Consider the following 13,294-nt stretch of genomic DNA (forward strand, 5'->3'; position numbering starts at 1 on the left):
TTGCAATGTACCATATATCACATATAATTTTTTGTCGATCGTGAAACGATCGTTTTTTCTAATCGCAAAGTCGACATACGACTTCCAATCGCTAAATGAAGCAAGATTCTTTTTTAAAATAATTTTTCTCAAATGATTGCGTGAAGAGATTATTAATTATGATTTTACAAAATTTTATTTTTAGGAGGTGAGTAAAATTAATATTAATTACGCCATATAAAATAAGTTTTCAAAAACTTGTTCACAATTTTTTTTTTAAATATTAAAACTTGTAAATTATAAAAATTAATTTAATATTTTAAAAATATATTTCGTAATAAGAATTATAAATCTCAATAGTACTAAGAGTAGATAAGAGTGAGAATAAACGGTGAATAATGATTCCTTTGTTATTCGATCACCTGGATAATCTTAATCATGAAGTGAGCTTAGTATAAATTATATATTTTCTATTGCTCACAACTGTTTTCTAAACAAAATATTTGATAGATAATGAATAGATAAGGGACGCGCTTCTAAAGGGGTCTCTGTATATATATATATATATATATATATATATAACTTAATCATAAGAAATGCTTAATATCTCGAAAAGTGTTCATTAAATTTCGCTTTGTCCATTGAGACATTTATTCAGAATGCTAGTAATGCTAGTTTTTAGGGCAGAAACGTGTTTTTCTGTTTACAATTAGAAATCTATTATTAGATATGGATCTTTTTTTGAGCAGGATTAGGTTAGGTTATATTGACTGTCCTGAGAGACACACTATTGGGGTGCTTTCACTATTGGGATTTTCAGCTCCTTAATTATTTTGAGATGCTGAGTACACCTTTGACACCTTAGAGTACTTCATATCCTAGACATTCCGCGGATACGAAATTGACTACGAATTAATCAGCTAAACCTCTAAGGGCGTTTTAGAGTAAGTTACTGATATAAAATCCTTATTATTAATGATTTTTGTATACATATTTAGCACGTTTGCAAATCAGATAATTATTATGGAATAAAAGGTCAATATTTATCATGTAATTTGAAATGGGCAGGGAATTTTAGGTGCTAGTGAATATTTAGACTATAAAAAAAATCATAATATTCAGGTTGAATTGTTAAAATTGAAATAATCATGAATTATCTTTAATCACACGACTTTTTCTTGGAAACAATTCATTTTTGCAGGTAAATTGATGACATGTAAAAAGTATAAAGTTTATCGTAGGAAAACCCCATTCTGTTAAGACGTATTTTTATCCTAATTTATTCAATATTTTCAAAATTTATGAGCATATTATTAAACTTGAGCTTATCTTGTTGCTAGAGCACACCTTATTTAATTTTTTTTTCTTAATAGCATAATAAAATAAATTTATAATAGTATAATCACGATTCCTTCAATAAAATAGTGGTTCTAATTTGAATAATATATTTTTTTTTTGCGAATGTAATTATCTAGGTAATATCTCGTAAGTCACGCCTATACCTGTGTAATTGTTTTTTAAATAATATTATTGTTTTTTAGTTATTAACTAATGTTGTAAGATAGTAGGTATGTTATCCATTGTCAAGGTCTAACATTGAAAAAAAAATTAATTCACAAATTATTTTGCAACAATTATGATTTCTTTTTTATAATATAATTTTGTTTCTTCAAAAAGTTCGTATATAAAAACTGGTTTAAAATTTTGAAATTAATCAAATATAAACAACTATTTCACGAGTTATTCGCGTGTCTGACGCTTCACTCGAATATTATACAGCATAAAATATACATTTACTTCATTGCTTGTAAAGGAATATAAATACCTACTTTACTAGTAATGATGTAGACGCTCGCCGGCAGGGCTAGATGAATGGAGGGACACGGTTGGGCACAAGCCCAGGGCCTACCCATCCTTTTTATAAGTTGTCAAAATGTTACTAAGAAAAGTTGCTCGAAATTAACAATTATGACCCAAGATTCAAATTCATGACTTAATTTCAAGAAGATCTTACCAACTTTGACAATTCCATTCTTAGTGAATGTTTATTCGAGAAAATCAATTTTCTTTTTAATTTTCTAACCTAGTCAACAAAAAAAGATACTTTCGAATAGTACTGTTAAATGTTAATTGATTTATTATTATTTTCTTTGTTACGTTTTTTGTAATTACAACTATTGTTCAAATAAAAAATGATATTATAATTAAAGTACACAGATGTTGTTGATATTTTGTATAAAGTCATAATTGTTAATTGCGAGCAACTTTTCTGAATAACATTTTGACAACTCATAAAAAAGAAGGTTAGTTTACCAAAAAGAAAAATAGTGATTTCAATTTTTTGGCTAAACTGTACATTATTTAGTTTAAGTATATTTAAGTTTTAAATATGTATTACATAGTACTTAAATATGTAAGCATATTTAAGTTTTAAATATGCCTATATACTTTTCAGAATGAGCAAAATATATTTAAGTTTAATTACCTCTATCCGGGGACACACTATATAAATATTTAGATTCATTTTACAAATGTTTTTGTTTTGATCATTAAAAATAGTCAAGTAATTCAAAACATACAATCTTAGAACAGTTAAAAAATTATAATACTTACAATAATCAGTGATTGTCTTTTACAAATGAGTAACGATAATTTCATCATCAAGGTCATCTTTTTCATCATCTGTTTCTTCCACATAACCAGGATTTGCTTGGGCTTCTGCTACGGCTGCTTTAGGATCTTCCGATAGCCTCTTTTGACGAGCCACCTGAAAAATGGAGAAAAAATTAAATCAAAGTCTCGAATTTTCTGCATACATTAAGTAAAAGATATCCATAAAAAGTTAATATTTTCTATTAAATAAACAATTATAGTTCTTGGAATAAAAGAGAATATTAGAAGAAACTCCAATAAAAAGTATAAAATTAATATGAACTATGAAAAAACACAGTTAATTGTGACTCATATGTAACAGAATTTCACTATTGTGTGTATATTTATTTATATAAAATGCATTTTTTTTTATTGGTATAGATTAATTCATAAAACAATACAATTAATTAAACATTCCATACATGTCTATTTTATATGTGCAACTACCTTTTTTTAAGTTTCCATTGATTTTTTTTTTTTCGTTTTATTATTATTTTAAATTTCAAATTTTTTACAGTAATTACAGTAAAATCTCGTCAAATGAGCCACGAAAAATGAATTCCTGGCATGGTTTAAGAGATGAAATTTTGTGTGTGGTTTCAATGGTTTGGATTCGGTCCACTATAAAATGTTTTTCAGGGTACCATACCAAAAAATTAAAAAAATAAATAGTGGAAACGCATGTAAATAATATATTACATTACATACAATTGACAAGGTACTTAGTTTTCACTTCTATCGGCAGTCCCCAAAGACTGACCCGTATATTTTTTGTGCATCTTTTACACTTGAAGGGATGTATTTGTATATTAAAATCATAGGCTTTGGATTTTATCTTCTGAAGGAAACTTTGGGAGAGAAGGAAATGCAAATAAACTGGTTAACACTTTCAGTTTACAAAATATTTGGTATGGCGTTATATAACTAAATAATTATGGATTTATAAGCCCTGAAGAGAATAGTTGATATATTTCAACAGAAACTAATACAGAAATGCTAATTTCAGAAATGATAATTTTAATATGAATATCACATGTTTTTCTAGAAATATAAATTAGCAATATATTATTAAATTAATGAATTAATGGTTTTTTCCGTATTTGAATGAATTATGATGTAAATTTTAAATGAGATCTTTTCAACGAGAACTTTAATTGCTGCTATATTCGCTGCTAAAACAAAAATAATCGCTATTTATTACACTGCATATTTTGATTAAATATATAAATACGGTTACAGCTTTTTTTACTAGTGATTATAAAACGATTTTACTGTAATTACCTTATTCAAAAACAATACCTTTACAGAAAAATAATCTAAATATATTTTTAAACTGAAATTATACAAAAAATACATAAATGTTGGAAGAGTGAGTGCTACTAACCTTTCTTTTATGTAAAATTTCAACAATAATATAACCAATAACACCAATTACTAATACTGTAAACATAACTTTTAATTTCATTCGTGCACATAAGTGTGTTGAATATGCATATGCTACAACGAATCCAGCTGATTCCCATAAACGATAATTTGAGAATGCTGCCTCTTTGTTTCTTCTAAATAATGTACCATATAATCCTGGAAAACAAGAAAAGAAAAATTAATTAATAAGCTAAAATACTTTTTTTTTATATACAGTGTGTTTACAAAAACTGACCGAGTTTACAAGAGGACAAAAAAAATATCAATTAACAACAAAAAAATTCAATAATTTTTTCGAACAATTAAAATAAGCTATCAATACAAAGGATCCCGCAGTATTTGATAGGAATATGCTTTCTGTGAAAATTTTTCTTACCCACCCTAAAATGTTCTTTGGAGCATTCTGATCAAAATACTCCCGGCCATAAAACTTTTTAACGGGTAGTTTTCGAGCTAAGGACGATCAAAGCTACACATACATTATAGTTGTATTTAATATGTGCTAATAAATTCATTTCTATTTGAAAACAATTTGTATTCATAGCAAATTTATGCTTGTTGCTTTGAAAAATACACTTCAATAAATACAGATTAATTGACTAGATATGGTAATATTACTTTTTACATTGACGCCACGGTAATGACATCTGATGGTAAGAAGTATAACTAAACATAACTAAAGTTCGACTTAGACGAATTACTTCGAAAATGTACATTGGATTTATAAAATATGACATTATTTCTTTTGAAACGTGTTCTATTTCTCTAAAATAGCATTCTTCTGTTGATACGATATTTAAGAAAGTGCGAGCAACTTTCAGTAAAAGGCTGAATTTTTATATCCTGTATATATGAAATTTCAAGGTATACTAATTTTATTCCCAACTTTGTAACGCTTAGAAATATTGATGATACCAACAAAATTTGTTCGTCTATCTGCCGAAAAGAAAACAGATCAAGCTGAAATTTATTTTCGTGCTCAAGACGTAAACAGTGAGTTTGAGGTCGTAAATGAGCAACATAGTTCAATTTTCTTATAAAAAAAGGAAACAACTTTTATATGAAACATTTTTTCAAAAACATCACTGTTTTTCCGTGAGGGCGCATATAAGGACAAATTTTGGTGTCCTTTTCTACAAAACTATAAAAGATAGGCAGATGAAATGCAGGTTGCTTCAACAAGTGGTCTTGTAATACATTTTCGAAAACCTAAACACATTCTAGAAAACTTCTAGAAAAATATTTCCATCTTCTCATGTGTCCTTTAGCTTGGTTTTAAGTATTTAATGATGTTAATTGTTGTATAAAACAAAAAGTCAGTTTCAATTCAGTGTTAAAATTGTATTGTTTCAAATTAATTTTAATATTGATCACAACAAAAACAGTGTAGAAAAGTACACGACACTCACAAAGTAGCGAAACAATTGAACGCAAGTTATTTATAGAATAAAACAATAGATATATAAGTAAAGTGCAGATCATTTTTTCTTTTACAAACCAGTTTTTTCCGTTAAATATATTGATTATTTACAAAGATCTACTGTTGTACAATGAAAGGTGTGTATGTGTATATTTGCTGTGATCACTGATCTATCTGATCGCACATTTTACAATAATCAATAAATAATGTATCACTTATAGTTGTTACATTATATTATTTACTTTATATTCTTAAATATTCATCATTATTGTGATTTGTTTGAAAATTTTATTCGAGAATGATTCAATTTCTTATGGATTCTATTTATTTCTTCAATAATATTTTTTTTATATTGTCTGCAATATGATGTCAAGGTAGTTTCTTATCTGCAAGTTTCCCACTCTTGGGTGGCAGAAATATACCTATAAAACTAAATGGTTGTTTTTCTAACAATTCATAATGTGAATTTCATTGTTCAAACGATTTATAGCTAGATATTTCATTATTTATGATTATATTTACATACTAGCTGCAAACACCCGCTTCGTTGGATTAATTAATTAATTTATTTTTTCTAATTATGCAATTATATCTCAATTATTTATTTTAGAGATTTCCAGATTGTCCTTTAAATTTTTTTAAGATGAATATTCTAGCATGATGAAAATAATTTTTACTTCATTTAAAACATCTGAATATATTTTAGAGCTTTCTAGATCATTTTTAAAAAATTTTAAACTATTCAGAATATTGTAGACTGAATTAAAACATTTTCAATTCATTTAAAACACTTTAAAACACAGGTAAAAGATTAATGATTGCAGGTAAAAGATTACAATGTATACCTACTTACACACCCCACAGTATACAATAATATTTTAATTTTTTGGTACATAGCTTATAATTTATGTTAGAATTTTTAAAAGATAGAATCAATGAAACGGCGTTAGAAAAATATTTATGTTGGAAATAGCGCGCAATTCAATGAAACTTGGCCGTATACTATGCTTGAAAAGAAATGTTCCAAATCGACCAAAAAGCTCTTCTTATATTTACCAAACGACGACGACAGTGAGGATTCATTGATAGACGCACTCCCGCTAACTAGAAGAATTTAATACAATTTTTCTTAAAATATTTAAGCAAGTATGCTAATTTATTTAATCATTCTATATAAACTATTAATTAAGTAGGAATAGACGAATGAATAGAAACTATAATAGAGAAATTAAAAACTAGAAAATATCATAGCATTATTATTTGTTTGTTTTAATTCAAAACAAATAAGTCTGATGAAATATTCATTAAAACTAACATAATAATAATTCATAGCCAATTAGGTGTTGATTAATAACAATTAATTGTTTTTATATACAGTACAGTATCTATAAAAGTTTCTAAGCTTTCAGAAGAAAGTTATTTTTAATGAATTTAAAAGTTCAACTTAATTTTCACTGTTCTTTCTTCTATTAGCTTTGAAGCTTAAATTTTTAAAGACACGCTGGAAAATTTTATTCGACAAATTTAATACAATTCGATTAACACTATATTTTAATTTCATGAAATTCTTAAGAAAAAGGGGTTTACGTGAAAACCACCTTAATATAAATAGAACTAAAAAGTGCATAGACCTTTTAACACAAATTTTATAAAAATACTATTTTTATTGATTGAAATCAGAGAATTTCATAATCGCTTGTTTACATTTTTCAAATAATTTTCAAATCAATAAAAATATAAATTATATAATATAGAAAATATTGATAAAATGAATATTGATAAATATAATATTGAAAGACATAATAAAATTGATTTATTTTTAAAAAAACAAACAAACAACATTCTTAAAAATAAAAACAAAATATATATATTTTTTTAAATATTTTATCTGGTTATATACCTTTACAATTAACTGTAACACATATAATTTGTAAAAGTTATTTTTAGTTCGCTGTTTCCAGTTAAAAAATTATGGTTAATAATAAAACAGTATGCCTATAGGCGCATTCATCCACTTTATGGAATGCAAAAGCAGAAGAAGATTCTTCTCATAAATTTTTATCCTGCAAGATTTACTTCTTTTTTTATATATTTTGTTTCTTGTTTTATTCAAGTTATAGTTTTTAAAAGTGCATTCTCCTACAAAGTGGTATAGAAAAAAGTTCAATATTAAATTAAATCACTGTAAAGTACAATCACTTATAGAACTCCCAATGGTTTTTCCTGTTTTAAATAAGAAGAAAATTGAAAATCTTATTTTTAACCCCCGAATTAAATTAAAAGGGTGTTATAAGTTTAACCGCTATGCGTGTGTGTGTGTGTCTGTGTGTTCGTCTGTCTGTGGCACCGTTGCGTCAAAACAGATGAACCAATTTTAATTTTTGGTTTCATTTGAAAGGTAATTTAACGGAGAGTGATCTTAGCTTTGTTTTATGGACGATCTTAGAGTTTTATAACCGAAAAAACAAAAAATTGGCGATGATCTTCAAAATCAAATCAGTTTGGAAAAGGCATGACTTATAATTCTAACATATAAGTAATAACTATGGAAGTGAATGGTCAAATAAACCTGGCTCAATTCATTTCGAAAAATGAAATTATAAAATAATTAGGTAATTCAAAACAAAATCTCAAATATTTCAATTTCAATTAAAATATTTCCAAAAGTTTGACCCAAAAAAAGATAGCTCTCTAAGTATCCTTTTCATCTCATCGGATGTCCTTGACCATCACTTTGACATTGATTAAAGAAGGACTGTTATAAGTTTTAAGTGTTTATCTGTGCGTCCGTGTGTTTTTCAGTGACATCGTAGCCCTTAACCGGTCGAACCGATATTAACAAATTAAAAGTCTGATCAAAAGTTTTTTTTTCTTACACTCTTTCTCATGGAATGGTCAATGAACTTTCGAATTCCATCGTTAGTGTCGTCGTCATTTTGAACAAACTCGAAAACTACGAATTTGATATGGTCTACAGCAATTTTATTGGATAAATCATGATATGAAACTTTTGAAGTTTATACTTCTTTATATGCTTTTGTGTTTAGTAGAAGAAGAATGAAAAAACAAACTGATCTTACAGTTTGAAAATACTAATTATTATTCGATTTAATTTTTTTTAAACTGTCTTATCTAGGTAATTTATTGGACATGAATTTTATCAAAACTTTGTATTACTGTAATTAATTATTAAGTTGAGACGACGCAATGATTGGTTTGAGTGCAATGCGAAGAATTATAATGAGACAAGTTTTATGAACATATCTGTTAAATTGAATAAAACACGCTGCTGGACCGCATTACTGGGTAATAAATAAATATTATAAGCTATGCATCTTGTATGTATGCCTATATAGTTATCGGTTATATTATTAAGCTAACTTTAAAATATAAGTAAGTATCTGGACATTGCTTGTGTTATATTAATAGAACCGGCTTTTTATTAATTGTATAAACAGACATAACGTTTATCATGTTATAAATATTATACCAAAGACATAATACAATGTACAATGTGCGCCGTTGTATTAAGTACTATAACTAAGATAGCTAGTTTTTTTTTTACTTCAAGATATAATGAATTATAGGTTGTTTGAAAAACTTTTTTTGACAAAAATTCAAAATTTGATTGTATCTACCCACGTAATCTATAGAAAGTAGCATTACCTATATGTTGAACAGGTCAATAAACCTGTCATACTTTTTAATATTACAAAAATGCTAAATTAGTAATCATACAAAAGTAAAATTGTACTCAATCTAGTTCTGTTTTAAACGGGATTGAATCCTACCAAAATATTTTTAAGAACCAACCAAACAGGATAATTATGTGTACTAATATATTTTTAGTATATGTGAAGGTCGTTTAAATCAGGAAAGAAACTCTTATACAGTGTTTTCATTTTCAAATAATGATGCCTGAAATTTCATAAATAATCTTATTGTCTACTTTATTTAGTCTTTATATCATTTGTCTACAGTAATCAAGTGCAAAATAAATTTAAGTTGGTTTAAAATAAGCGATTGACAATATTTTAAACAAATGCTAAGCTATGCTACAAAAGTATCATTCTCAGATTGCTTGCTTTTTTTATGCGTTTCTTCGAAACATAAGTTTTGAAGTGAAAACTTCTATAGGCGAGTAAGACGATTTTCGGTAAAGACGAAATTAAAACTTTTATGAATCGAATAAATGAAACCTTTGTAATAAAAATTAAAGCTGTACAATTAACTATTTAGTAAATGATTCTGATCTTGGGATACTTCGGATAACTGTTCTGATTACTGAACTTATGATTTGCTTATATTTTCCTAATAATTATTATTATAATTGTTTTTTAAACACAGTTATTCCAAAGTTTTAAGTTTTCAGTTCCATCGACATTTTTTTGAACTTGACTCTAGCGAGTGTATATCCTTAATGAGGTTTCCAAAGTCATTGAGTATAAGATGTATAAGCCGGGAAATTCAGGTTTCCAAAAAAAACATTTAACTTTCTTTGATTTTACATATTATTCTTTTTTTTAGGTTTATTGACTTTCAATGTTGGATTCAGCGAACTCCAAACTCATTTAAGCATATTCAAAAATCTTTATTGTTTTATTTTAAATTTCATTTTGAGTGGGCGTTTCTGTTATTTGGCGGTTTCAATTGACTCTGTATATAATTGTCAATAATTTAGATGCTAATAATATTTTTTCTGAATTCAATTAACCTACCTATTACAAATTTGAGAGCTATTCTTTCTTTTACGAAGTGGAAAGTTATAAAATGAAGGCACTGTATAATATTGTAAAAATAACAAAATAAAAAAAAAAAGATTGTATACACATTTTAAATTTAGAATCGATAAAAAAATGTGGTTGTATTCGCTATAGATATAGACGTTCCTTTTTTGTTTTCTTGCTTATTTTATTTATAACTCTAACCGGTTTTTTTCTTTCTATCTTTGGTAACTTCTGTTTTTGTTTTAAAATCAGTACAACTTATTTTTATAAATAATAATACACAACAATGTTTTGTTATGAAAATAAAACCAAAAAATGTTATCACTACTACTTATGTTTGCACGATTAAAAAAATAAATAATTCTGTAATAATCGTTTGTTGATGATTCATTTCGCAAGGACGTTTATAGAACTTACATACGAGATTGGAGACCGTTTTTTTTCTCATGCAATATTAATTGATGGCCACTAGCTTACATTTTTTTACAGATAATTGTGGTATTTTTAAATAGTGATGCATTCGTACTATCAAGTCTTCGGCAACAAAATACTTTTTATACCATGTATATGAAATATACCAAAGTATACTAAGTTTAGTCCCAAGTTTGTAACGCTTAAAAGTATTGATACTATGAACAAAATTTTGGTATAGGTACTCATAAAATCAGCCAATTAGTCCATTTCCGGTTGTCTCTCTGTCTGTCGTCTGTCTGTCCGCTGTGATCACGATAACTCAAAAACGAAATCAGATATCAAGCTGAAATTTGTATAGCGTGCTAAGGACGTAGAAAGTGAAGTGGAGTTTGTAAATGAGCAGCATAGGTCAATTGAATCTTAGTCCGTAGGACCCATCCTGTAAGCCGTTAGAGATAGAACAAAAATTTACATATAAAAAATGCTCCTTATAAAAAAATAAACAACTTTTGTATGAAACATTTTTTCTTAAACATCACTGTTTACCCGTAAGAGTACAAATTAGGCGCAAATTGTATGGTATGTATTACATGGGAATATCAGTTATGTATGTGGGACATGAATGTATGTGTAATGTGATAAAGTCATCAACACTGTCTAGACGTCATGTTATTTCAACAATTAACTCAGTCAATTGTTTGTTTTCACTTGTTTTGTATTTTAAGTTTAGTAATGGGCAAACAAGTTTTTATCTTGGCTGAAGTATCTAATTTATAAAAATAAAGTTTTCCTTTTCGTGATTTATTGTGTTTAAGACTCTCTTTTTATCCCCCGAACTAAAAAAAAAGGGGTGTTATAAGTTTGACCGCCATGTGTGTGTGTTTATTTGTGGCATCGTAGCGCCTAAGCGGATGAACCGATTTTGATATTTTTGGTTTTGTTTGAATAGTAATTTAATGGAGAGTGTTCTTAGCTATGTTTCAAATGCGAGTTTATTGTTTCGTAGCCGAAAAATTTGTCGAGGGTTTTTTAAATTTTGTAAATTTCGCTTGTAATAAAAAGTGGCCAATCAAAATTCGAAAATAAGTCACGGTTATAACCTAATTTGTACTTATTGCCATAAATATATTAATATTCCAAACGCAAGACAAAATCATAGAAATTTCGCTTGCGGTCACGGTCAATTATAGTCTCATAGTTTTCAAAATCTTAACATTAAAACAGGTTACACAAACTATATTTAATGTAGATGTACATACCTAATATAATAGAATCATAAATTTCTTATTGTAATTTAAAATTAACTTTATATTATAGGTAATTTAGACTAAGAATATTGCTAACAATAAGCCACAATTTCATTATTTGTATTAAAATAAAATTTTATCTCCCCTATTGCGATGAGTTAGTGCAGACTCCATGCTGTTATCATATTATATATATATTATATGTTCCCAAAATACAAAGAATCTACGTTTACATATTTCAAAATAACATGCTTAAATTATGTATGTTAAATTTGCATATAATTTCTGAGAAATTACAGAAAGACAGAGTTTCAAAATTCTTAAAATACAATAAAAATAAATGGTTATTGGAAACGATTTTCAAGTGTTCAAAAGTCGTTAAGTTAGTAAGTTAGTTCATCAATTACAACTCTTAAAACAATTTTCTTAACCAAGGCAAGCCACGTAAAAGACAAAAGCGCAAAAAGATATCAAACTGAAATTTTTACAGCGTACTAAAGACGTAGAAAGTGCGGATCGAGCTCGTAAATAACTAAATAAGCATCATAGGTCAATTGGGTCTTGAGTCCGTAGGACCCATCTTGTAAACCGTTAGAGATAGAACAAAAGTTTAAATGAAAAAAATGTTTCTTAAAAAAAAATAAACAACTTTTGTGTGAAACATTTTTTCGTAAACACCACTGTTTACCCGTGAGGACGCAAACTAGGTGCAAATTGTATAGTATATATTATATGGGAATTAACTCAGTCAGTCAATTGTTTTTTTCCTCTTGTAAATAAATTAAAAATATTTATCATAAGCAAAAGTTTTATGGAACATAACTATTAGGTTATAAGTTATCAATTAATACAATAGTTTACTAAATGTAAACTATTATCCAAGACTTTGAAGGTCATATCAACAAGAGCTTGTTACATTTATAAATTATAGCAAATTATATGAAAATAATTACTAAAATTTATTCGCAAGAGGAAATCAAGATAAATTCACAGCGTATAGGTATAAATTTTACACGGTTCGGTCACTTTGATATAAACAAACAAACAAGTTGTAATACATTATCGGTAAACCAAAACAATCAAACTAATAAATTTTCGAATGAATGGAATAAATCTTTTAATTAAGTATACGAAACACAAACAGTCTAAACAGTGATTGTGAGACATTAATTTGCGTATATGTAATGCTTTATGCTTGAATGTATCAAGGATTTCCCGGTTGGTAAACATGATGTAAGATAAGTACATTAGTTTGACCTTGATATTGTACAGATATTATTATCATTCATTGTTATGGTAATGTATTTTAATCATACAAAAGAAAAGAAATACACTTCCGGAAGACTATGGAATTTTCCGGCCAAGGCGTATCAAACGATCGCGTTTCTATAAGATTAGGCAGTTTTTAAACGATGCGGTTATTCCGCCAT

At 27.1% G+C, this 13,294-nt stretch overlaps 1 protein-coding gene across 2 annotated transcripts in view; it reads right to left on the bottom strand.

Annotated features, from left to right (window-relative positions):
• LOC123295398 (UNC93-like protein) overlaps positions 1–13,294 on the bottom strand; it is a 124,726-nt gene that overhangs the window by 23,989 nt on the left and 87,443 nt on the right. For both annotated transcript variants that reach the window (XM_044876739.1, XM_044876740.1), the window contains exons 6-7: positions 4,016–4,212; positions 2,593–2,746 (exon numbers count right to left, since the gene is read on the bottom strand). In XM_044876739.1, coding sequence (XP_044732674.1) covers positions 2,612–2,746; positions 4,016–4,212 — 332 coding nt within the window. In that variant the 3' untranslated portion in view covers positions 2,593–2,611. The remainder of the gene's footprint in view (positions 1–2,592; positions 2,747–4,015; positions 4,213–13,294) is intronic.

Source organism: Chrysoperla carnea, chromosome 3, assembly GCF_905475395.1.
Source record: "Chrysoperla carnea chromosome 3, inChrCarn1.1, whole genome shotgun sequence".
NCBI classification, from domain to species: domain Eukaryota; kingdom Metazoa; phylum Arthropoda; class Insecta; order Neuroptera; family Chrysopidae; genus Chrysoperla; species Chrysoperla carnea.